This window comes from Sorex fumeus, unplaced genomic scaffold (genome assembly GCF_029834395.1).
Source record: "Sorex fumeus unplaced genomic scaffold, SorFum_2.1 ptg000094l, whole genome shotgun sequence".
In the NCBI taxonomy this organism is placed as follows: Eukaryota; Metazoa; Chordata; class Mammalia; order Eulipotyphla; family Soricidae; genus Sorex; species Sorex fumeus.
In genome coordinates this window covers 2,379,377-2,402,997 of record NW_026606151.1, presented here as the reverse complement: position 1 = coordinate 2,402,997, position 23,621 = coordinate 2,379,377, and the positions used below count along the sequence as shown (strand labels likewise).

Genomic DNA, 23,621 nt, shown 5'->3' with positions numbered 1-23,621 from the left:
TTTAGCTCCACTGACTGCCCTGGTCAGCAGCACTGTGGGTGTTGGCCAAGCGGTGCCCATAAAAATCCTGGAGACTATGGGGTGAAGGAATAATACAGTGGGTAGCCCCCCCCCCCTTCCCCTGCGTTCCTCCTGCAGTTGGCAGCTTTGTGAGAGGTAGAGGTATAAAGTACCTGTTTGCCTGGGGGCTGGAGCCTTAGCACAGCGGTAAGGACAATGCTTACCCGGTTTAGGCCAAGTGTGAAGCCAAGAGTAAGTCTTGAACACTAACTAGTGCACTTCACCAAGTCACAGATGCTGCCTTTTCCCTGACTAAAATAGACCAGGGGCTGGAGCAGAGCTGGTAGGGCATTTGCATTGCATGTGGCCGACCCGGGTTCGATTCCCAGCAACACCAGGACTAATTTCTGAGTGAAGAGCCAGGAGTAACCCCTGAGCATTGCTGGGTGGACCCAAAAAGCAAAAAAACAAGTTAGATCTTCAAATTTCAGAAAAAATGACAAGTCCACTTTTGGCATGCGGGGATGCTCAGAGGACTATATGGAATGCTCTAATCAAACCAAGATCAACCTGAGTCCAAGTTAAGCACCTTACCTATTACACTATCACTGCACGATAGAGGAAACCCCCCAAATCATTTGGTGCTATTCATGCTTCAAACACTACAGACTGCCTGGTCTCAGGCAGATTATTTCTATTTGAGCACTTCCTCTGATTAAAAGAATAAATTGGTTCCTGTATTTATAAGTCAAATGAAAATCACATCAAGGGTTTAATCTCAGCTATTTCTCACCCCAAAAAAGCTATCTTTCTAGTGCCCCAGGCCAAAAAGGTGACATAAATCTGGCCAGGTGCAAAGAGTCTGGAAGCTGCCAGTCTCCACACTTTGTAACATACCCAGAAACTCTTCCAACAGGGCTTCCAAGTTACAAGCTGGCGTAGTCTACTAGCATTTCCCTAGCATCTTACCCTGCAATTCACTGGGCCACTGCGGGCAGCCAGCACAGCCCAGAAGGATCAAGGAAGCGCCTCAGTTTCCTAGATCACAGGCTCCTGAACACTATATAATCACAGGGGGCTGTTCACTATCCAGCAGCTTCACGGTCCCACTTCTCAGATCCTACTCCGGAAAGGGTCCTGATGGTAATGTTGGCAGGACCTGTCACTGATGCTCCAGAGACGGCAGAGCTACCCCAGCACCCACTTTCTGCCCCCCAATCACAGGCAGAAGGACACACGGCAGTACTCGGTTTATTCAGGGTGCCTAGTATAAGCGCTGGGGCTTGCCCATGGTACTCTTGATGTATAAGGCCCGGACGTTTTGCCAGTTCTTCTTCAGCAACGACACCAGGAAATTGACAGCCAGGTGGATGTTGTAGACGAGCTCGTCGTCCGTCATCTTCACATGGCCGACAGCCACCGCCAGACACAGCACCTGTGAGCAGAGGGCAAGACCAGGTGGGTGAGGGCCACACGACTGATTTAACCCTGCAGCAGTTGGGTATGGCCCCCCAACCTAACAAATACACATCAGGCTGGAGAGATATTTCTTAGCCAGATGGCCCACCCATCTGGCCCATGGCTGGACCCTAGAGCAATACTGGGCCCATGACCGTCACCTCCCAAGTCTCTATCGGGCCGTGAACCAAGGCATGCGCTTTGAGGGCCAACCTGCATGCCTGTATCATGAACCCCGGGCCTGGCAAGGCAGGCCTGACCCACCTTCTTCATCTGGAACTTGATCGTGGATTTGACTTCGTCAACCTTGGCCACCATGTTCTCATTGTGGGTCAGCAGAGAAGGAAACTTGCCAGCCTTGTTCAGGCCTGGGCCCAGGATCCTGGGGATCTGCTTGATTAGGGACTCGGAGGCCAGAAAGGCGTCATACTTCTTGGCTAGTAAAGGAGAGGGTTGCTTAGGACAGGCTGCAAAGCAGCTGTGCAAACACAACAGAGTAACCCTGGGGCCAGAGTGATAGTAGGCAGGGAGTTGGCCTTGCCAGCAGCCAAACCAGGCTCAATCCCTGCACCCCATATGGTCCTTTGAGCATGACAGGAGTGATCCCTGAGTGCAGAGCCAGGAGTAAGCCTGACCCCGGGGGGGGGGGGGGGGGGCAAACCGCAAAATAAGTAGAATTTAAAAAATAAAGAGGCTGGAGAGATAGTGCAGCAGGAAGAGTGTTTGCCTTGCACATGGCCAATGTGGGTTCAACCCCCAGCACCCCATATGGTCCCGAGCAATACCAAGGCCTGCCCTACCCCAAATACAGTAAATCTCACCCCCTAAGAGAAACACCAAGAGGCTTGAAATGCAGTGCACCCAGGTTCGATCCTAGGCATCATCATGGTCCCTGTGCATTGCCAGGAGAAACCTCTGGCAATGGCCCCCGGGTGTCCCCCAAAAGCTGAACAGAAACACTTTTTATGAAGCTGAGAAAAAAACAACCTTAGCCAGCCCCCAGCAGCTAGGCCCCGGCTCTCGGGCACTCACCCAGCTTCTTCACCAGCTTCTTGTTCTTGTTGAGTTTCTTCAGCGCCTCGATGTCCATGTGGGGGATGTCCACGGCCTTGGCCTCATCGCAGTGCTGCTGGTCCCCCAGCACGCACACGGAAAACTTGGGGCGAGGGGTGGACTTGAGCCTACGGTGGAGGGGGGAAGGGGGACACAGCAGAGGCGTCACTCTGGGCTCCAAGTGCCAACTGCATGAGCAGCAGCAGCAGTGCCAGCCTGGGGGGCCGGGGAGGGATGCCACCGAGCCTTACCCAGCGCCGCGGCCGTCACCAACAGCTAGTCTGGCTTCTCAAACTAGCCGGCGGGCTCGGCCGAAGCCTCCCCACGCCTCCCCTCTTGTTTTAAGACCCAGGGTGGGGGTCCGTCCAGCCTCGCCTGCCCGGAGCAGCGGAGGGTCTGAACTACCCGCGCACGTCGATGCCGCCCGGGCCTCGGCCTCCAAGGGGCGGCGGGCGCAGGGGGGCACCGAGGGCTGGGTGGGGTCAGAGCGGTGCCAACCTGACGGTGCCCGAGAAGCGCTTGTCCTTCTGCGGGTCATAGTTCTTGAGGCTGATCTGCAGCTCCACCGTCTCCAGGAACCTGCAAGGGGCCGGCGGCGAGGGGTTAGGGCTGAGGCCGGGCCGCCCCCCGCCCCCCGCCCACGCTCGCCCTACCCGACCCCGGCCCGCGCGCGTACTTGCGGCGTTTGCGCTGGTTCCCGTGCAGGACCTCCCGCACCGCCTCGTACAGGGTGTCGCGGGACACTTTGCTGCTGCAGGGAGAGAAGTGGGATGGGGGGCGCTCAGGACCCTCTGCGGCCGCCCGCGGGGCCTCCGCGCATCCCTCCGGGCCATCGCGCGCTCGCCCGGGCGGCTCCGGGGCCGCGGCGGCCGGCAATGTCCCGCCGCGCCGGCGGAGGAGCCGCCCCCGATTGCAGTCGAAGGGGCTGCGACCCCCGACAGCGCCCGGCAAGGGAGGATGAACGCAGATCGCGCGCCCTGGGCGCCACGTACCTCATGGTGACGGCGGCCGCGGGAGCCGGAAGAGAGCGAGAGGGAGGGCGGCGCAGGGCGCATGCGCTCAAATAGGGGCTCTCTTCTCGCGAGAGTTACCGCCTTCCGGGAGCTTCGCGGGAGGAGCGCTGGCGCGCGTGCGGCCGCTAGAGAGCGCTGCACAGCTGACCGTGCGCGGGGAGGATCCCAGGGATGGGTAGCACGGGGGCGGGATTTGCAGGGCTGGGGGGAGGTGGGAGGAAGCTGAAAGGGGCCCCGCAGAGGGGAAGCTGAAAAAGTACTTGAATGTACCTTTTTGGAGGCGGGGATAGAACGTGGAGCCACACTTTATAGTGCTCGAGGGATCCTGCAGGTGCTGGGAACCGAACTCAGGGACCCCCGCATGCAAGGCAAAATGACATCATGAAGCTACACCCCGGGGCCTCTTGGACAAACTTGAACCCGACTGCTGATTCACTAACGGTTCAATGACATCTCCTCTGCATACCGAGGCCGGGGTCCCATTCCAGGCCCCACTAATGGTCCCCCAAGTTCCACTGCGAGCAACCCTGAGCATCTCTGGATGTGGCCCCCCCAAAACAAAGTTCCATCTAGCTGCTGGTGTTTACTACGAACAAGTGTCTACCTGGGGTGTCCCGAGTAAGCCGGCTAAGCAGCCGGCTAAGTGGCTCCCAAGCCCAAACTCTTGGCCGGCTCCTCTGCCCGGCACCTGCCCCTCTCATCTCCCTGTAACCCCAGGGCCTAGGTCCCTCCTCCCAAGCCTGTCCGAGAGTCCTCCCAGCTCCGTACTGTTTGCCCTCCTTGGGATCACACTGGCCTGAGGTACTGAGTAGGACAGTGGGGGTGAGGGTGGGGGGGCTCCAACATTCTCTCATCCATGGATTGAGCGTACACACCACCTTTCTCTCACAGAGCAGCTAGCTGGCGGGGAAAGGACGGCAGGGAGGGTGTGGGGTACGTGTGTGTGTGGGTGTGTGTGTGTGTGTAGGGATGGTGGGGGGGGAGTATGTATGTGTGTGTAGGGACTTGTGGGAGCATGCACATGTGTGTAGCAGTGTGAGTATGTGTGTATGACTATGAGGAGGGTGAGAGGCTCATTTTCCACATACACTCAATGTAACAACAGGCAGGCAGGCAGTTTCCAATGAAACTTCACTGAACTTTCTTTTTATTCCATACTGTTGACCAGTGATTCAGGTATGAAGTTGAAAACGCAGAGTACGGGGGATTCCAAAGATCCCGCCCCCGCCAGCGTCATTCATGAACAGGGTCTTCTGGCTTGTGACTAGGAAGGAGCCCAGATGAGAGGTTCTAGAAATCCGGCAGCTTCAGCTGCAGGCCCTCCCCGGACGAGGGTCCTGGAGAAGGCCGGCCAGTCTCCGGGTTCACCCAGCCCAGGCGGTGATGGCCAAGTGTCAAGTATCCTTCAGGAAGCTGGTGGCAGAAGGGTCAGGGAGGCAGACGCCTGAGGGCAGCCTGCAGGGACTTCCTCAGGAAAGTGGTGTGGGACTCAAGGGCTGTGGCCAGGCCCAGCCTCTGCATCTTGGTGATCTGGGGTCAAGAAGAATGAGTCAGTTCTCTGCACCTGATCCCTTCTGTTTATTTCGGTTTTTGAGTCACCCCTGGCAGTGCTCAGGGTTTACTCTTGACTCTGCCCTCAGGAATCACTCACTCCTAGTGGGCTCAGGGGACCATATGGGGTTGAACCTGGGTCAGGCATGTGCAAGGCAAACGCCCTACCTGCTATGCTATCACTCTGGCCTATTCCTGTTAACCAACAGGGGACAATTTTTGTCTGCCTGCTATGTGGCTTCATCCTTACAACCCTCCCATTTCACAGGGGAGAAAACTGAGGAACAGCGATACTATTGCAGCCACCAGCTTCCTGTTTGTTTGTTTGGTTGGTTGGTTTAAGAAATCTGGGACTTTTATTATTATTATTATTATTATTATTATTATTATGGTATTTGGGCCACACCAGGCAGTGCTCTGGGATCACCCCAGGCAGGGCTCAGGGGACAATATGGGGTGTTGGGGATTGAACCCAGGCCAGCTAAGTGCAGCGCCTTAGCCCCTGTATTCTCTGGCCTTGAGCACTTTCCCTTTGCTGCTGCCCCCTCCTGACGGTGTATCTTCACCTCACTCGCCAGTTCCCTTTCCTTAGCGGTCCAAGGCTCCTTTATAAACTGCAGACAGGGCCAGATCTCCGGAGAGCTTCCGGGGTCTCTAGAGCACTCAGGAGCTCCCTGAGAAGGGGCATCTGTTCCTAGTCCCATTGTTTCTGGGAGAATCCCAAGCTGTCATCCGCATATTTGTTTTCCTGTTTTTCCTGTTTTTCCAGGGGCAAACCCAAGGCCTCTTACATGCAAGGCGTGCACTGAGCTACACGCCTGCCCCGGATCCCTGACTTGCAGCAAATCAGAGGAAATGGTAAAAATCAATGGTCCTGGGCCAGAGAGAGACAGTCCAGGGTAAAAGCGCTCGCACTGCATGAGGTAAACCCTGGCTTGGTCCCCAGCACCATAGGGGGTCCTCTGAGCACCGCCAGGAGTGACCCCTGGGCAGAGATCCAGGAGTAGCCCCTGAGTATCACTGGGTGTAGTCCAAACACCGTTTATCAATCCCGGAGATTGGGGAGAGAATTCATAGGGCCCAGAGTTTGGTTCAGGGACACTGCAGAGTGAAAAAAAGAAAGAGCAAAGGGGAGGCAGGAAGATTGTACAGGCAATAAGATGCTTGGCTCAATCCCAAGGACTGAGATCCCCAAACCAGCCAGGAGTGACCCTCTGACACAGAGTGAGCAGCCCAAGTACTACACTACCTTTCCCGATATCCTTGCCCCCAACACAAATTTTGGGGGCCACACCCAGCAATGCTCAGAGCTTACTCCTGGCTCTGTGTTCAGGAATCACTCCTGGTAGGCTTGAGGAACCACATGGGGTGCCGGGGATCAAACCTGGTCAGCCACATGCAAGGCAGCCCCCACCTGTACTCGCCCTGTCCCAACGCCCCCATGTTTTTTTAAGAAACTGCCAAGGGGGCCTGGGAAGATGGCTCAGAGGGCTGCAATGTGGGTTTGCACAGGAGGGCCCTGCATCCCCAGTGCTGCAGGGAATGAGCCCTGAGTACAGCTGTGCCGGCCAACCGACAAACACAAGATACTGCCTCCAGTGGTGTCTCGTGACTTGCAGGCAAATTAACTTCTCTGAGTCTCAATTTCCCGCTGCAGAGAAGGGAGCCGGCAACAGGATCTCAGAGGCGTGGAGCAAAGCAGGGCAGGGGTCCGTCAGGGGTGCAGAGGAGGCAAGCCGGAGCCCCACACGTTAGCTCTCTGACCTTGTCCCCCACCAAACCCCGCTCCGTGCACGCCCCTGTTTAAGCCCAGTGGAGAACCCAGAGACTCTGTGCATCCACGGCATCCACTGCCCGTGCCAGGGGGTCTCCCTCCCCCTTTTTCAGCCCTTCCCAATTCTCAACTGCAGGGCCAGAGAAACTCAGTACAGCGCGTGTGGCGGGGGGGACGGGGGGCGCTTGCCTTGCACGGGGCTGACCCAGACTTGATCCTCAGCATCCTATATGATCCTCCAGCGCTACCAGGAATGATCCCCGAGTGCAGAGTCAGGAGTAAGCCCTGAGCACCGCAGGGTATATACACCTGGCCCCAAATTAAAACCAATTCCAGGGATGGAGAAATAGTAGAGTGGGTCGGGTGTTTGCCTTGCAGGCGGCTGACCCAGGTTTGATCTCCAACCTCCCTTATGGTCCCCTGAGGACCGTCAGGAGTTAATACCTGGGTGCAGAGTCAGAAATAAACCCTGAGCACTGCCAGGTATGGCCTAAAAAGCCAAAATCAAAAGCACCCCAAAACAAAGCAAAACAGGGGCTGGAGTGATAGCACAGCGGGTAGGGCGTTTGCCTTGCATGCGGCCAACCCGGGTTTGATTCCCATCATCCCATATGATCCCCTGAGCACCACCAGGAATAATTCCTGAGTGCAGAGCCAGGAGTAACCCCTGAGCATCGCCGGGTGTGACCCAAAAAGCAAAAAACAAACAAAAAAACCCACAAACCCAAAACAATAAAACAACAACAACAAAAAACAATTTCCAGCTGCAAGGGAGGGGCAGCTGCCCACTTTCTCCACCACCCAAAGCCCCCAGTACCCCTATCCTTGGCCACTGAGGATGTCACAAGGATCTGTTTAACATCTTTGGGGTGGGGGAGCAGACACAGCCAGCAATGCTCAGAGGTTACTCCTGGCTGTTCCCAGGAATGCATCCTGGTGGTACGTGGGGACCGAACCCAGGTGCAAGTTAAACACCCTCCCCACTGCACAACGCTACGGCCCTGATCTGCTTAATCATCTGTCTCCTCTCACGAGCTACATGCCAAGGGCGAGCTCCGAGTCAGGCACCCCCAGCGACTCCTACAGCACCTGCTGACGGGCTCCTCCACAGCCCCGGGACCCAGGCACAGAAGCCGACGCAGCTGTCATGGTCTCCCCCATACTCACGCTCGCCTGGTACTTGGTCATCACCATGAGCAGGAGCTTTGCATAAGCTAAGGACGCAGCGGCCGCCGGGCCCTCTTTACAGAGCCTCTCCATCAAGACACTGAACTTCTCAGCGGTCATCTCCACCTGCGCACATTGGAAGATGAGTGGTAACCCAGGAAGGGCCTGTGGTCCTCTGCAGGCCCCTCTGCCCTTACCCCACCCCGGACTCCATTCCTGACGCCACCAGCTTGGGACCGGAGGGGCACCTCGGGTGCCCTGTCTATAAAAGGGGCCTCGTGACCTCTAATCCCAAAGCCCCAGAGAATTCAATGCCAGGCGGGGAAAAAGGGTAGCAGGCTGGCCCGGGTCCGGGTGCCAGCCCTACACAGCGTCCCAAGTGCCACCAGCTGTGGCCCTGGAGGCTCCGGCACCGCCGAGCGAGCAGCTCTGTCTCCTTGGGTCCTTGTGAGGGACCTCACCAAGCTGGCCAGGAGTCCCCGGGGGGAGGCCTGGAACTCCTGAGCATGATCCCGAGGTGAGGGACAAAAAGCCTGAATGGAGCCCCAAACACTGCAAAGGTTCAGAGCCGGACTCGCGGGAGGCCAACAATCCCCGCCCAGTTGGCACGGTGGCAAGACACACAAGGGGGAAAAGATCTCAAAAGTCGCATGGGGGCTGGAGCCATAGCACCGTGGGTAGGGCGTTTGCCTTGCACACATTCAACCTGGGTTCGATTCCCAATATCCCATCTGGTTCCCCGAGCATCGCCAGGAGTAATTCCTGAGTGCAGAGCCAGGAGTAACCCCTGTGCATCGCCGGGTGTGACCCAAAAAGAAAATAAAAAAGTCGCATGGCCCAGGGATAGCCACCCTTCATAACAGCGCCGGAAGGGCCGATGAGGGCTCAGGAGGCCGCCCTGACCCCTGGTGCAGGGCCCCACGCTCCAAGCACAGTAGCCATACTCCCCCCCCCCACCCCCAGCACCTAAGAAATGTTTCCACATCATTCACCGGGCGCGGGGACCCGAGTCACTGTGTCTCCTGTCTGCTACAAATGCCCCCATTGCAGATGAGGGGCCTTGAGTAAGGCATGAGGAGGTCAATGTAGCAGAACTTAAGGTCCCGAGAGTGGAAACTGCCAGAACAAGTCAGAGATGTGACTTGACAGGACATGTGTCACATGAGTGAGGCCCCCCACTCCACGCACACAACAACAAAAAAACTAATCGAGGAGAAAGCACACTGATTTGGGGGGGATGCACCTGGAGGTGCCGGGGGGACCACGCAGAGCCAGGGATTGAGCCCGTTGAGCCATCTCGGCCCTTCCGCTCACTTCCCTGGGCCTGGAAAGGGGCACTGACCCCCGTGTCAGAGCATCTCTAGGAGGGCCTCCACAAGGACATCGGGGGACCCTATGGGATGCTGGGAATCGAACTGAGTTGGCCGCATGCAAGGCAAATGCCCTCCCTGCTGTGCTATCACTCCAGCCCTGGAATACAGTCTTTTTCCCTTCTGCCTTGCAAGCGTGAAAATGCAGGAACCTTTTAGGTACCTCCGAATAGGATGAAATGACGCCTTCTGGAGCGTTCCCGCACATGGCCTCACAGCTGGCAAGGGTGGCCCTGGGCTCTACCTCTCTCGTGATATTTGAAATGAGCTACGGAAAATATATTATCTAGTGTCTGCCCCTGGCAGGCAGGCTTGAATGGTGGTGGGAAAATTCGAGCAAAATTAATGCCCCAAATTAGAGAGTATTGGGGAAATTGTCTGCCACAGCCGGCAGCCGGCACTGCTCCCACCCTTGTCCCCAGGGGCCTGCCCAGTGCCCTTCCCACCCCCAGCCCACTCACCTGCCGCTCCAGGAGCGCCTGCAGCACCAGGAAAGTCCCCTCCTGCCAGGGCTGCTCCAGGATCGGGCTGCAAAGCACAGGCCCGTAAGAAAAGTCCCATCTCGGCACCCCAGATGGAGCAGGTGCAGTCTCCCCACCTACTCCAGATGGAATCCCAGTGACCAAGAGCTTTCAAAGCAAGGCCTAGGTATGCGAGTTCAGTACTAAATCTCCAGGCCACATGGTGGCAGAGGACCTGACCTGTCCCTCCCTGGGTCACCACCTGCCCAGAAGACTGGCTGTCATGCCCACAATTTGCCTCCGGATGCTATCTTAGCGCACCAACAGCCCTGGCCCAGAGGCTCCCAATTGAATCCCGGAAATAGATTAGTGCCATACAGAGATGTCTCTGGAACCCAACCATTTACAATCTAGAAATTTACATTCACAATCACGCCCGTGTGAGCTCTTGTGATATTCGAAGTGAGCTACAGAAAATATATTATCTAGTGTCTGCCCCTGGCAGGTAGGCTTGAATGGTGGTGGGAAAATTAGAGCAAAATTAATGCCCCAAATTAGAGAGTATTGGGGAAATTGTCTGCCACAGAGGCAGGGTGAGGATTGCGATGTGTATGTATGGGGGAGGGTGGAGGGTTGATACTTGGAACACTGGTGATGAAAAATGTGCAATGGTGGAGGGATGGGTGTTTCATCATTGAAACTCCAACATGAAAGCTTTGTAACTCTATCTCACGGTGATACAACAAAATAAAAAAGTCATGTGGAGTTCATGCCCAATTCTATCAGCTTAATCAGTGGCTGAACAAATAGCAGTACTCCTACATTATTAAAAAAAAAAAAAAAAGAAAAGAAATAGAAGAAAAGTCCCACCTCTCACCCCGACCTGGGGGGCCCTGCTCCTGCGTCCACCCAAGGCGGAGACAGTGACCAGGGGATGCTGCCCGGCTCTGCTCCTTGCTGGCTCCCTGTTGGGAGGCCTGGCCCAGCCTGCCTGCCGCTGGCCAGGAGGGACCCATGGGAGAAGCGTGAAGGCTCCCTGAAAGCTCCTCAGGGATAGAGCAGGCCTGGGAGGGGCCAGAGCGATAGTGACCCGGGCGGCCTGGGTTCTGTCCCCAGTGCTCAGTACGGTCCTGAGCCCACCAGGAGTGATTCCTGGATGCAGGGCCAGGAGCAAGCCCGAGTGCTGCCAAGTGTGGCCTCAAACCAAAACAAAGTGAAACAGAACACCCCAGAGAGGCCAACCAACATGACTGTCTGTAATGAAAACGCACTATCAGGCGTAAAACTGGGAAAATCCTAGAGTGAATAGAGTCTCCATATTTTCTTTTCTTTTTTTTTTTTGGGGGGGGTGTGGGACACACCTGGCAATGCTCAGGGGTTACTCCTGGCTCTGCACTCAGGAATCACTCCTGGTGGTGCTCAGGGGACCAGGTGGGATGCTGGGGATTGAACCTGGGTTGGCCGCATGCAAGGCAAACGCCCTACCCGCTGTACTATCTCTCTGGTCCTTCATCTCCACTTTCTTTTTTTTGGGGGGGGGAGCTTTACTATAACTCTAGCCCTCATCTCTACTTTTTTACATGAGGAAGTGAACTCAGAAATGTAATGACCTATTAGAACTTTCTTTTTTTTTTCCTTTTTTTTTTTTGCTTTTTGGGTCACACCCGGCAATGCAGAGGGGTTACTCCTGGCTCATGCACTCAGGAATTACTCCTGGCGGTGCTCAGAGGACCATATGGGATGCTGGGAATCGAACCCCGGGTCGGTCACATACAAGACAAATGCCCTACCCGCTGTGTTCCAGCCTAAAACTTTCTAAGGCAAGGCTGAGGTCTGACACTGCATCTGTGTCCTCACCCACCGTGCCACACCATTAAAGACTCGAGTGTGGAGACCAGCGGCCTCCTGAGGTGCCTGGCGCACTCCCCCACACAGGCAGGCGGAACTCGGGGCCCCGTTAAGCCCTGGGTGCGGGAAGGGAACTCGGGGGTACCCAGGCCTGGCAACGGAGATGGCATGGCAGCGGTGCCCGAGCATCTTTCAGACATCGCCGGCAACATGCAGGGATGGACACTCACTCCAGCAGCAGCAGCTGCGCGTCGGGCTCCAGCGCCGGGTCCTTCATCAGGCAGCACAGCAGCTCCGTCTGCACTGAGCGTGAGTGGGAGAGAACAGAGAGAAGTCTGAGGGTGCGTCCCAGGAGGGGGGGGGGGGACGAGGGAATGACGCCCACTCTTAGAGGAAGGGGGGTTCTGTCAGAGAACCAATGGGACTTTTCTTCTTGCTTTTCCCCTCTCCCTTGCCAGGGACCAGACTGTGGGTTATCAGGATCACCTCAGCACGCGCGTGCGTGTGTGCGTGGGTCCGGGTTATCAGGGTCACTTCAGTGTGCATGCGTGTGTGTGCGTGTGTGTGATCGGGATCACCTCAGTGCGTGTGTGCGTGCGTGCGTGCTTATTATCAGGATCACCTCAGTGTGTGCATGTGTGTACGTGTGTGCATATGTGTGTATGGATTATCAGGATCACTTCAGCATGTGTGTGCGGGTATGTGGGTTATCAGGATCACCTCAGCGCGCGCGCATGTGTGTGTGTGTGTGGGGGGGTTATCAGGATCACCTCGGTGTGTGTGTGGGGGGGTTATTAGGATCACCTCAGTGTGTGTGTGTGTGTGTGTGTGTGTGTGTGTGTGTGTATGTGTGTCTGGCCTCGGGGCTACAGCTCAGGCCTGCTCGCCCGTCCTGGTATTTTGAAGCCACTGGGCCATATTCCAGATATTCCATGCCCTTTCTCGCCGGGACTCCTAAGAACTTTAGCTGGATAGCTCAGAGTAGTAGTAGGAGGCACCGGGGTTTGAACCCAAGACCTAGCGCTTTCCTCACAAGCACTGTCTGGGCCCCAGTACTCGGTTTCCACTTCTGTGACTTTACTCACAGGGGCAGGGAACGGGGTGGGGGGTAGGGGCCTGGCTAGGTCCCAGAATTACCAGGTCCTGAGGCCTGGAGCACAGGGCCGAGAAGGGTTCTGCAGACAGAGTGGGGGTACTTGGCACAGAAGGAGGTCAGGGCCGTTGTGAGCAGGCGAGAAGCTGAGGACGTGAGGGAAAGAATCTAGAGGCAAGGGGAAGAAGCATTCATTCATTCATTCATTCATTCATCTGAACCTCCACTCTGGGTTGAGGTTAAGCCACCCCTGCTGGTGCTTAGGGATTACTCCAGGCTCTGTGCTCAGGGCTTACTCCTGGCGGTGCTCAGGGGATGAACGGTAGTGCCAGAGATGGAAACAGAGGCAGGGCAAGTGCCTTAACCCCAGACCATCTCTGTGTGCCCCCCACCCCACCCCAGGTATCTTCCCCTTTGACATGTGCTTAGCAGATGTCGATTTAGAGGGGAGGGATGCAAAGTGGGGAAAAGGAGGACTGAGCTCTCCTCCGCAGCTCCTGAGGGCCTTGGGGTCCCTTGATCAGCTTCTAGAAGGGTTCGAGGCCCCGTGGAAGGCATCACAGGCCTGTGGGAAACAGCAGAGTGCTGCGCCCTTGCGGGTCCCGGCGCCTGAAGAAGTGGATACCTGCAAGGTTGGCAGCCCCTCTACCCCCCTGGAAGGCCCCAAGCCCCCCACTGTGTCCCTGGTATACCCCGTGCCTCCCCGGCCCCCTTACCCGGTCCAGAAAGAGGCTCCTGGTCAGCACGGTGGCGTTGCTGAGGCTCAGGCCTGGGGACAGGGCCAGCAGCCAGGTGCAGAGCCGCAGGAGTTCGGTGTCCGGCAGCTGAGCGACCCCGAGCTGCGCACACAGCAGGGACACCTGCCCCCATGAACGGGCGCTCAGCATGGGCAGCAACAGGAACCCACCAGGGCACCCGTGGGCAATTGGGAGAGCCACCCCTGGGGAGGAAGCCGGGAGGCGCAGAGAAAGCCACTTCCCGCCACATTACTCCCCAGGTCACTCCGCAGGGACCAGCTGGGTCCAGCAGTGCCTCCCGCGCCTCCCGCGCGCCTCCCGTCCCAGTAGGACTCACCTGGGCAGGGCCGCACTCATGCAGAAGCTGCAGCGCCTCTGGGGGGGCGCCCTCCAGCCCCTGGAAAGGCGAACCCCACCTTAGGGCTGAGCTTCAGTGAGGAGTCCCGGAGAAAGCCTCTAGGACCGAGGGTCACGGGAGGCGGGGAGGTTGAGGGCACCATCTGAGAGGACATGAGGGCGCTACCAAGAGGAGGTGAGGACGCCACCCGAGAGGAACAGGCGGGAGTAGCCAGCAGGAGTGCCAGGACTAACGAAAGAACTCCCCGCCCAGCCCCCCTCGTGGGTCTGGGGTCCCTCCACTCCCATCCCGTGTGCCCAGGCAGTCCGCCTCCCTGCTTGGGGCTTTCCTGATATGGTGGCGGTGGAGGGGCAGGTGGCCAGAGGGGAGAAGGACTCTGTAGCCGCAGGGGACACCTCACCTCCTGGAAGGTCTTCAGCAGCTGCTGCAGCCTGGGGACCTGGTCCTGCCAAGGAGAAGCCCGTCACCGCCGAGCCCGGCCTGGGTCCCTCCTCTGAGAAGGCCCAGGTCAGATGGCGCAAGCAAGCCGTGATCACAAAGCCCCACACTAGGGTGCTAGCACAGCGGCCAGGGACTCACCCTGCACGCAGTCAACCCACCTGCAATCCCCCAAACACTGCCAGCAAGTGATTCCCGAGTGCAGAGCCAGGAGTAACCCCAGAGCACTGCTGGGTGTGGCCCAAAAGCCCAAACCATGAGGCTGGAGCGATAGCACTGTGGGTAAGGCATTTGTCTTGCACACAGCTGACCTGGGTTCGATTCCCAGCATCCCACATGGTCCCCCAAGCACCACCAGGAGTGATTCCTGAGTGCAGAACCAGGAGTAACCCCTGAGCATCACCAGGTGTGACCCAAAAAGGAAAAAAAAAAAAGAATTCAAACTACGGAGCTGGAGAGAATCAATCCGTCCTGGTGGAAGAACCCTGACCCAGTCCCCCACACCAGACCTGGTGCCCTGAGCATGGTGGCCAGGGGCGAGCTCTGAAGCCCTGAGCAGGGGGAGGGGACTCAGGCTGGGGCCACAGCGGCGGCTCAGCAGGCTGGACATAGGCTTTGCAGGGAGGAGGTCCAGGTCACTGCCAGGAGTGACCCCTGAACACAGATTGGGGAGTAGCCCCTGAGCACTGCCAAGCGTGGCCTAAAGAAGAAAGGATGGGGGGGAAAACTCAGACTCAGGCTGGGGCTGGACACAGCCCTTGGCCTGCGTGTGCACGTAAGCTGGACCCTGCACTCTGGGCCCACAAAGTACAGAGCCCACAAAGGACAGAAAGAAATGAAGCTGTCCCACAGGAACCCACCCTGCAGAGCTCCGAGGGGTGGGGAGGGGCAGAGGTGCCCGAGTCTCCCCTCTGGCACCTGTTCCCCTTAAAGATCATTAGCCACAGGGGCCGGAGATAGGACCGTGGGTAAGGCTCTGGCCTTGCATCGCAGTGCAATCCCTCCATATGGCCCCCTGGGCCTGCCAGGATGACCCCTGAGCACAGAGTCAGGAGTAAGTCCCGAGCACTGTGGAGTGTGGAGCTCCCAAAAGACAAAGGCTGGAGCCGGAGCGATAGCACAGCAGGTGGGGCATTTGCCTTGCACGCGGCCGACCCAGGTTTGATCCCCGGCATCCCCTATGGTCCCCTGAGCACTGCCAGGAGTAATTCCTGAGTGCAAAGTCAGGAGTAACCCCTGAGCACTGCTGGATATGACCCTGGAAAAAAAAAAAAAGACAAAGGCTGTTAGCAGGCCAGGAGCTATGGTATAGCAAATGGGAACTGGGCCTTGCATGCAGCCAACTTGGCAGCCAAGTGGTCCCCCAAGCCCACCAGGAATGATCCCTGAGGACAGACAGGTGTGACCCAACCCCCACCCCACCCCCAAGAAAAATCGTCTGCCTCAGGGATCCCCACTTCCAGCCCTTGCAGACTTGGTCCCTCATGAATCCTATTTCCCCCCTCCGTGGACGACAGACATCCAAGCTGGGAAACAGCATCCCAACTGGCTTTCACCCAGACTCTCCCTCCAGAAGGATCCCTCTGGCCAACCTCGGCCTCCTCACCCCTGTACCTGGAGTGCTTTGGGCAACGCCACACTCTCAGCCTGGCCCCCAGCGTCCGGTGGCTTCTGGCCAGCCTCGGCGGGCTCCGGCCCCCCAACGGGTTGGCTCCTGGCAGCCGGGGAGTCTGATGGCCCAGGTTCTGGATTCGGCTCTGCAGGGGCGACTTCTCTCTCCACACTTTCCGACCCTCGGAACCTCTTGGGGGACCTCTCTCCGCCAGGGCTGGCCGGGTCCTCCGGCTCCTTCCTGCGTGCCGGCCGCTGGGAGTCCAGCCTGGCATCTTGCGTCTCCTCTGGGTCTGGGGTCTGCAGCGCCCGCAGCCCCCTGCCCCCCTGCCCCAGCTGCCTACACAGGCTGCGCAGCTGGGTCTGGCACGCTGCAGACAGCGGGGACACGGTGGGCGGGGAGGAGGAGGAGGCAGCCCTCAGATCCCTTTGCACCAATGCGCTGAGGGCCCGGAGCCAGAGGTCAGCAGCGGCGTCGGGGCTCGTGTCCTGCCGGGCGACTTGCAGCAGCGAGTGGAGCTGGCCCTGGGGCAGCACAGGGTGGACAGCCATGAGCAGGCACAGCAGGTTTCTCCGGCAAAATCCGGGCAACTGCAGCAGCAGCGGCTTCCTGGGCAGCGGGCGGGGTTGGGGGTTGGTTAGTGGCCTTCGAGGGCACAAGGGCAGGTGGCGCCTGACCTGGGGCCTGGGGGAGGCTGAGCAGGAATCCATGAGCAAGTCCACTGTGCGTCTGCTCTCTCCAGACCCTTCAGCTCAGATCCTCACCACCGCCCCCCCCCCCCCATCCCACTCTGCAAAGACTCATACCTGGTTCTATTATTTTAATTTGGGGATGGGGGACTCAGGGTTGAGTTGGCAGTGCTCAGGGGTCCCTCCTGGCAGTGCTTTGGGGACCACAGATGGTGCTGGGAGATCGGTCACCGGCAAAGCAAATGCCTTCGCACCTGTATCGCTCTGGTCACAGGCTTATCTGATGTTTTCCAAACTTTGGGTACCAACAATATCTCCAGGGCTAGAGAGCGTGTACCAGAGGCAAGGTGTTTGCCAGGCCTGTGGTGGGCCCGACTGATTCCTGGCACTTCAGATGGTTCACCAAGCACCTCCAGGGCCATAAAGCCAGGGGTAGCCCCTGAGCACTGTGGGGTGTGGCCCAACCCCCACCGCCAAAAAAACCCTCCAAGATGCTGTGCAAATCTTAGTCTACGGGCCTGTACTCCCCTGGGCACGGTGACCCATTTGCCCAGCTCTGATGCTCCTTTCACCAATCTGCTGTTTTTTTTTTTTTTAAATTTTATTGATTCTGGGAGGCAGTGAGTCCTTTCTGTTATTTTTCTGAGGGGGAGCAAACGCAGGGGACATAACTAGGGCCTTATGCACACGAGAGACACAGTCTCTGGCTGAGTACCAGCCATTCTTCCTCCCGCTGAGCCCTGCGTGCCGATTTCTCAAATGAATGACCCGTGGGAAGGAAGAACCAAGATCCACATGGGCAGCTGGGGGAGCGATGTGGCATGTGTGAGGCTGGTGAGGCTGTGATGGGAGGCCTGCGGGCATGGCCGCCCCCACCCGGACTCATCACCCTCTCCCTCCTGGACCTGACGGTGAAACACAGAGGCCAGGGGAAGTCAGAGGAAAAAAACAATTTAACTCTTATTTCTGGTGGAATACAGAGCATGAGAGAAATCTAGAGTAAAATTTTTTTTAAAAAGGTCAGTTTGGGGGCTGGAGAGGTAGTACAGAGGGTAGGGCACTGGCCTGGCATGTGGCTGATCCCAGTTTAATTCCCAGGAGCACATATGGTCCTAGAGTCCTGCCAGGAGTGATCCCTGGAACCATCGGGTGCAGCCCCGAAAACAAACAATTTGGTAAAAGGTCGATCTGTGGCAGCAGAGAGTTGGGAGCGGAGAGGCAGGGAAGACTCCAAAAGCTTTTAACAGGTTTTTCCCCCTTTGGTGCACACACGGACTCTTATCAGAATGAGAGTGTAAGAATATATAATAAAGAGCTAATAAGGCACTTGCCTTGTATGGAGCCAGTTGGGGTTCAATCCCCAGCATCCCGTAGGGTCCCAGCCTGAGCACTACCAGGAGTGATTGCTGAACGCAGAGTCAGGAGTAATCCCTGAGCACTGACAACTGACACGTGTTATACAAAAAGCAAAAAAAAAAAGTGTAAAATAGAACACATAGGGGGCTGGTGGGCACTTGCCTTGCATGGGGTAGACCCATGTTCTATACCCGGCACTGCCAGGAGTCCTGAGCACAGAGCCAGGAGTAAGTCCTGAGCACAGCTGGGTATGGCCCAGAACAAATCAATAAAACACACAGGACTACAAAAGAACACAGTTATAAGGAAGCCCAATTTTACACCGGAGCCTGCATTAAGTCTGCCCCTTCCCATAGTCCAGCCGGAAAAAGCAGCGCAGCTGGACAAACAGTTCTATCAAGTGCTCCAGCCCCCAGATTTGGGAACTCAGCATGTCGAAAGAAGTTCAAATTGGGAGTGTGGGAAGAAGATATAGGTTTCTACTTCTCCTAATGGAAAACAGGAAACTAGGCATCCATCACAAATGTTTACCATATGGACTGGCCTGTGTTCCGGCCTCCAGCCTAACTCTGCGGGGGAAGCGAAGAGTGGAAAGGGCAGCTCTCAGGGACCCCAAAGGCCCCCACTTCCTAGGTGGGTCAGCCAGGATACTTACCTAAGGCATTTATGCATACTGCACATACACATATGTATAATGTATGTGTGTGCGTATGTTTGGGGGCCCTTTCCATCCTTTCCAGCTATGCTCAGGCCTTATCCCTAGCTCTGAGTCCAGAGATCACTCCTGGCGGGGCTCAGGGGACCATATGCAGTGCTGGGAACTGAACCCAGTCAGCAACGTGCAAGGCAAGAGTCCTATCATGCTATACTATTTCTCCAGCTAGTACATCTAATTTGTAATTTTAATAATGAACACTGGAACTGGAGCGATAGCACAGCGGGTAGGGTGTTTGCCTTGCACGCAGCCAACATGGCCAACCCGGGTTCGATTCCTCCGCCCCTCTCGGAGAGCCCGGCAAGCTACCGAGAGTATCTCGCCTGCACGGTGGAGCCTGGCAAGCTACCTGTGACATATTCGATATGCCAAACACAGTAACAAGTCTCACGATGTTACTGGGCCTGCTCGAGCAAATCGATGAACAACGGGAGGACAGTGACAGTGACAGTGAAATGGGCAGGGCTGACAATTCTAGTCTAGAACTCAAACCCAGAACAGAGGGCAGAGTTCATACAATGTATGAGATTCACCAAGCACAGAAACCAGTGTTGCAGGGTATGCCCCAAAATAACAGAACCACCAACCTCCAGCCCCAGATTAGGAATAATTAATCCTTAAGGAGAGCAGTCTTGCCTTAAAAATCTATAAAAATCTATTGTCTATAAAAATCTGATCACAGAAAGTCACCAGCTGAGTGAGCAGATGCTGACATTACCACTTAAATTTCTTTTTCTGTAGACTGTGTAATGTTCATAATTTACCAGATGCACATCTTCTACCTAAGTATATACCTACACCATATATGAGAATTAAGTTTCTTTTCTTTTCTTGAGGGGCGGGGAGGTGGTTTGGAGCCACACCCGGCAGTATTCAGGGGACCAGATGCAATGTTGGGGATGGAACCGGGTGAGGTTGCGTGCAAGGTCAACGCCCTTCCGACTTTTCTCTAGGTCCTGAGCTCGGTTTGAGGTGTAATCAGACGCGACTTGCGGCGGCTGATGGGAGGATCCTCGGTCCCGCTCTGCGGTACTGGCCAGGCTGCTGGACGGCCCTCCTCCCTGGTCCGCTGCAGTTAGGCACGAAGCACCTCTGGAGCCTCAATCCTCATCTACTGCCTGTGTGTGTTGGGGGGGGGGGGGGGGGCAAGTGACCACCTCCGCCTGGAGCGACTTACAGCTGCAGGCGGCCTTCCGACCCCTCCACGACCGGCTCCTCCCGGCACAGCGCCTCGAGGACATGGGCCCAGTCGAAGGGGTCCCCGCGGCGCGCGGCCCACGTCCGCAGCACCCCAAGGCCGCGCCGCGCCCCGTCGGGCCCCGCCTGCAGCGCCTGCAGCAAGAGGCGCGCAGGGGCCTCAAGCTGCGCCCAAGGCACGGGCGCCGCCTCCGGGACCGCCATGGCCCCGGTTCCGGGAGACCGGGATAAAATTAAACCTCCCCAGACCCCCGCGACGACAGCCCGGTAAAGGACCCACTACAGCTCCGGCGCCCCCGGAACCGGCGCGATTCGCGCGCTTTCAGAACGGAAGGAAGTGGGCGGGACCGCACGGGGGATTGGCCCGAGAGCCGGAAGGGGCGGGGACAGTACGTTGTGGGCCAATGAACAAAGGGGCGGAGTAGGAGGGCGGGGCAAGGCGGAACTGTGTGTATTTGCCGGGATTGGCTCCCGGATGGGGGCGTGGCCATGTCGAAAGGGGCGGGTCTGTGGGCGGAGTCAGGCTTCGGAGCGTGGGAGGCGGCGGGACGCGGAGCACGCGGATCCTGGGCTGCTGAGTTTAACGCTCTTCCTCCAGCTCCCTGAAGCGGGAGATGCAGACTGGTTGAGGACCCACGCCGCATTTAATTTGATCTGACACACATGTTTCTCCCAGATAGGCTCCGCGGGTAGGAAATGGTCTCTGCGGTACCATCCCGTGGTAGATTCATTTCTTTCATAAGCCATCTGCTTCCATCATTCAACTTACGTTCTCTCCAAAAGTGTCTAGGGGTGGAGGATGTAGCTCAGTGGCATAGTGCGTGCCTCGCGTGAGATCCTGATGGGCTCCATCCCTGGCATCTCATCACCCATTTGTTTTGTTTTGTTTTATTTTTGCATCACACCTGGCCATGCTCAGAGGTTATTCGTGGCTCTGCGCTCAGGAATTACTCCTGGCGGTGCTCAGGGAACCCCAAGTGGTGCTGGGGATTGAACCCAGATGAGCTGAGTGCAAGGCAAAAATCCGATCCACTTGTGTCATTGTTCTGGCCCCCACAGTAGTAGTTTTGATGCACAAAATAGCCCTGAGGATGGAGTCCAAATCGAAGAAACTGCCACAAATATGATCAAAAGCGTTGCTGTGAACTTCCAATGACCAAGAAGCCTGTAGGGGTTGTTTTCAGGAACCGGACTCCACCTCCCAAGGTTTGAGGGATCACTGCTGAAAATAGGTAGAAAAGGAGAGGAAAGCACCTCACACTCCTCTCCCAGAAGCTCTCATTTGGGTGATACTTGTATTCCCATTCTTACACACACACACACACACACACACACACACACACACATATCCCTGCATTCATCCAGTAAATGTCTCCTGAGTACCTGGCAACTGAGGACACAAGAAACAAACCAAGACTCTTGCGGTTGTGGAGAGACCATTTCAGGCAGCGGGAACAGCAGATACAAAGGCCCTGGGGAAGAACTGTGGGCAGAGCAGAGTGCCTTTGAGCACTCTGGAGCAGGAGTTGAACAAAAGTTGGACAAAAGCCACAGCCCAAATTTCATGAGCTTTGGAAGTCACAGAGAAGACTCTGGCTTTCACCCAGAAGAGTATAAAAAGCCTTTAGAGTCTTTATCTTGATCTGATTTCCATTTGAGTAAAAAAAACAAACCTTTTGTGTGTGTGTGTGTATTTTTTGGGGCCATATCCATTGGTGCACAGGGTTTACTCCTGGCTCTACACTCAGGGGACCATTTGAAGAGTCTGGGATCAAACTCAGATCAGCCAGGTGCAAGGCACTGTGGTTTGGTTTTTGTTTTTATTTTTGGAACCCACCTGCCATGCTCAGGAGTTACTCTTGGCTTTGTGCTGAAGAATTACTCAAGATTAATTATGAGTGCTCTGCCCTGCTGTACTCTCTCCAACACCTCCTCCCCCCCCACAAAAAATCTTTCTAAAAGAATTTTCAGATAAGTATTAAGAGATATTGAGGAGTATTTCTTTGTGCTAACTTTGGAAAGGTCAAACTAACAGGAAAACACTTTTTTCTCAGGCTAGCTGTTTTAACTTCACAGGAGATGTGTTTGGTCTTCCAATGCCCTGGTGTGGGAGTGGGGCAGCCCCTGACAAAGAGTGGACATGGGAAAGATGCTGGGCAGCCTGCCCTGCGCATGCTCACCCACCAGCTCAGCTCGGTGCCCGCTTTGCTCAGCCCACCCAGATGTGGATTGTAAGGGCTGGAGTAATAGTACAGCGTGTCAGTCACTTGCTTGTCTTGCACATGGCTGATCAGGGTTCGATCCCTGGAATCCCACATGGGCCCCAAGCACCACCAGGAGTAATTCCTGAATGCAGAGCTAGGAATAACTCCCTGAGCATTGCAGGATGTCGCCCCAAACCTCTCCCTGCACCCCTCAAAAAAAAAAAGATCTGGATTGTAGCCAGGGAAAGAGAACAGCAGGAAAGTTCTAACATGGTTCCGGGACCCCAGGATCTGTAAGGTCACTCTAGTTTCATATTGCTAAGTTTTTTTTTTTTTTTTGGTGGGGGGCCACACCTGGCAGTGCTCAGGGCTCACTCTTGGCTCTGCATTCAGGGCTCACTCCTGCCAGAACACAGAGGACCATAAGTTGGTGGGGACTGAACAAGGTTTGACTGCATGCAAAGCCAATGCCTTACCATCTGTACTATTTCTCTGGCCCCTACTAAAATTTCTTTCTTGCCCTTTCTACTCTTGTTCTCTTGGGAAAGTAGAGTTGTTCAGAAGCTTTGTGACAGATGATGTTATACCAAGTGAGCTGTCCCTTAAGTGGAAACGCACCTGGGCTCAAGAGACCACTTTTGAGACACTGGTAGTGATGCATTTTAGGTGCATTTTATTGCTTATCTTTCAGAATCCTTCTACAAAAAAAAAAGCATAGTTAAAAACCAAGGCCCTGGAAGACAGTGGGAAGCCCGGGACTTTCCAGAAAGAACATGCCCACCGCCCCCTGCCCCATCTCTGTTGCTGCCACTGACCTTGGGGGTGACCTTGGGGCTGTGACTTTCAGCTCTCACCAAACTCCCCCAAGGGAAGACCTACCACTTAGCAGCCCCTCAGCCTTATGCTCCCTCATAGGTTCTGGATTCCAGAAGTTGTGGTTTGAACAGTCAGGACCCATTAGAAGTTTGGAATCCCAGAAGGTCATGGCCAGAGCATGGTCCAAGAAGATCATACTGTCACTATCTCAGACTGCTGCAGGGCCCAGCACCTGGGAGTGGAGGAAAATGCGTGACAACCCAACTTGCACCAGCCTGAGGGTTTTTTTTTCCTTTTTGGGTAACACCCAGTGATTCTCAGGGGCTTCTCCTGGCTCATGCACTCAGGAATTTCTACTGGTGGTGCTCGGGGGACCATATGGGATGCTGGAAATCGAACCCGGGTCGACTGCGTGCAAGGCAAACGCCTTACCTACTGTGCTATCGCTCCAGCCCCTGCACCAGCCTGAGTTATCCCAGGGAACCAAGACTGAGTCAGAAGGTGAGGCAGGTTGTACACAGCAGCGGTGCCACAAACAAGCAGGCACCACCACAAACCATCACACCCGCAAACAACCCTAGCTAAACGCAACAGGCTGCAGATTTATTAGGGGATGCAGAAGCCATGACCAGCTGCCTCCCACCTCCATCCCTTCTCTCCCTCCTATTACCACTGCATTCCCGAGGCTAGCAGCTCACTCTCGGGCCAGAC

General features: G+C 56.1%; 2 protein-coding genes across 2 annotated transcripts; both read right to left on the bottom strand.

Moving 5' to 3' along the window:
* Window positions 1–1,234: 1,234 nt before the first annotated feature.
* On the bottom strand, window positions 1,235–3,553 carry RPL10A (ribosomal protein L10a). Its single transcript, XM_056132411.1, has 6 exons — window positions 3,504–3,553; window positions 3,188–3,262; window positions 3,010–3,090; window positions 2,491–2,639; window positions 1,723–1,895; window positions 1,235–1,435 (listed from the first exon to the last, which is right to left on the bottom strand). The coding sequence occupies exons 1-6, from the start codon at window positions 3,506–3,508 to the stop codon at window positions 1,265–1,267; spliced, it is 654 nt and encodes a 217-aa protein (XP_055988386.1). The 5' UTR covers window positions 3,509–3,553; the 3' UTR covers window positions 1,235–1,264.
* Window positions 3,554–4,900: 1,347 nt separating this feature from the next.
* On the bottom strand, window positions 4,901–20,096 carry FANCE (FA complementation group E). Its single transcript, XM_056132530.1, has 10 exons — window positions 19,871–20,096; window positions 15,936–16,542; window positions 14,284–14,328; window positions 13,863–13,922; window positions 13,505–13,648; window positions 12,833–12,956; window positions 11,926–11,998; window positions 9,848–9,914; window positions 8,017–8,142; window positions 4,901–5,054 (listed from the first exon to the last, which is right to left on the bottom strand). Exons 1-10 carry the CDS (start codon window positions 20,092–20,094, stop codon window positions 4,953–4,955), a joined length of 1,572 nt encoding a protein of 523 aa, XP_055988505.1. The 5' UTR covers window positions 20,095–20,096; the 3' UTR covers window positions 4,901–4,952.
* Window positions 20,097–23,621: the final 3,525 nt, after the last annotated feature.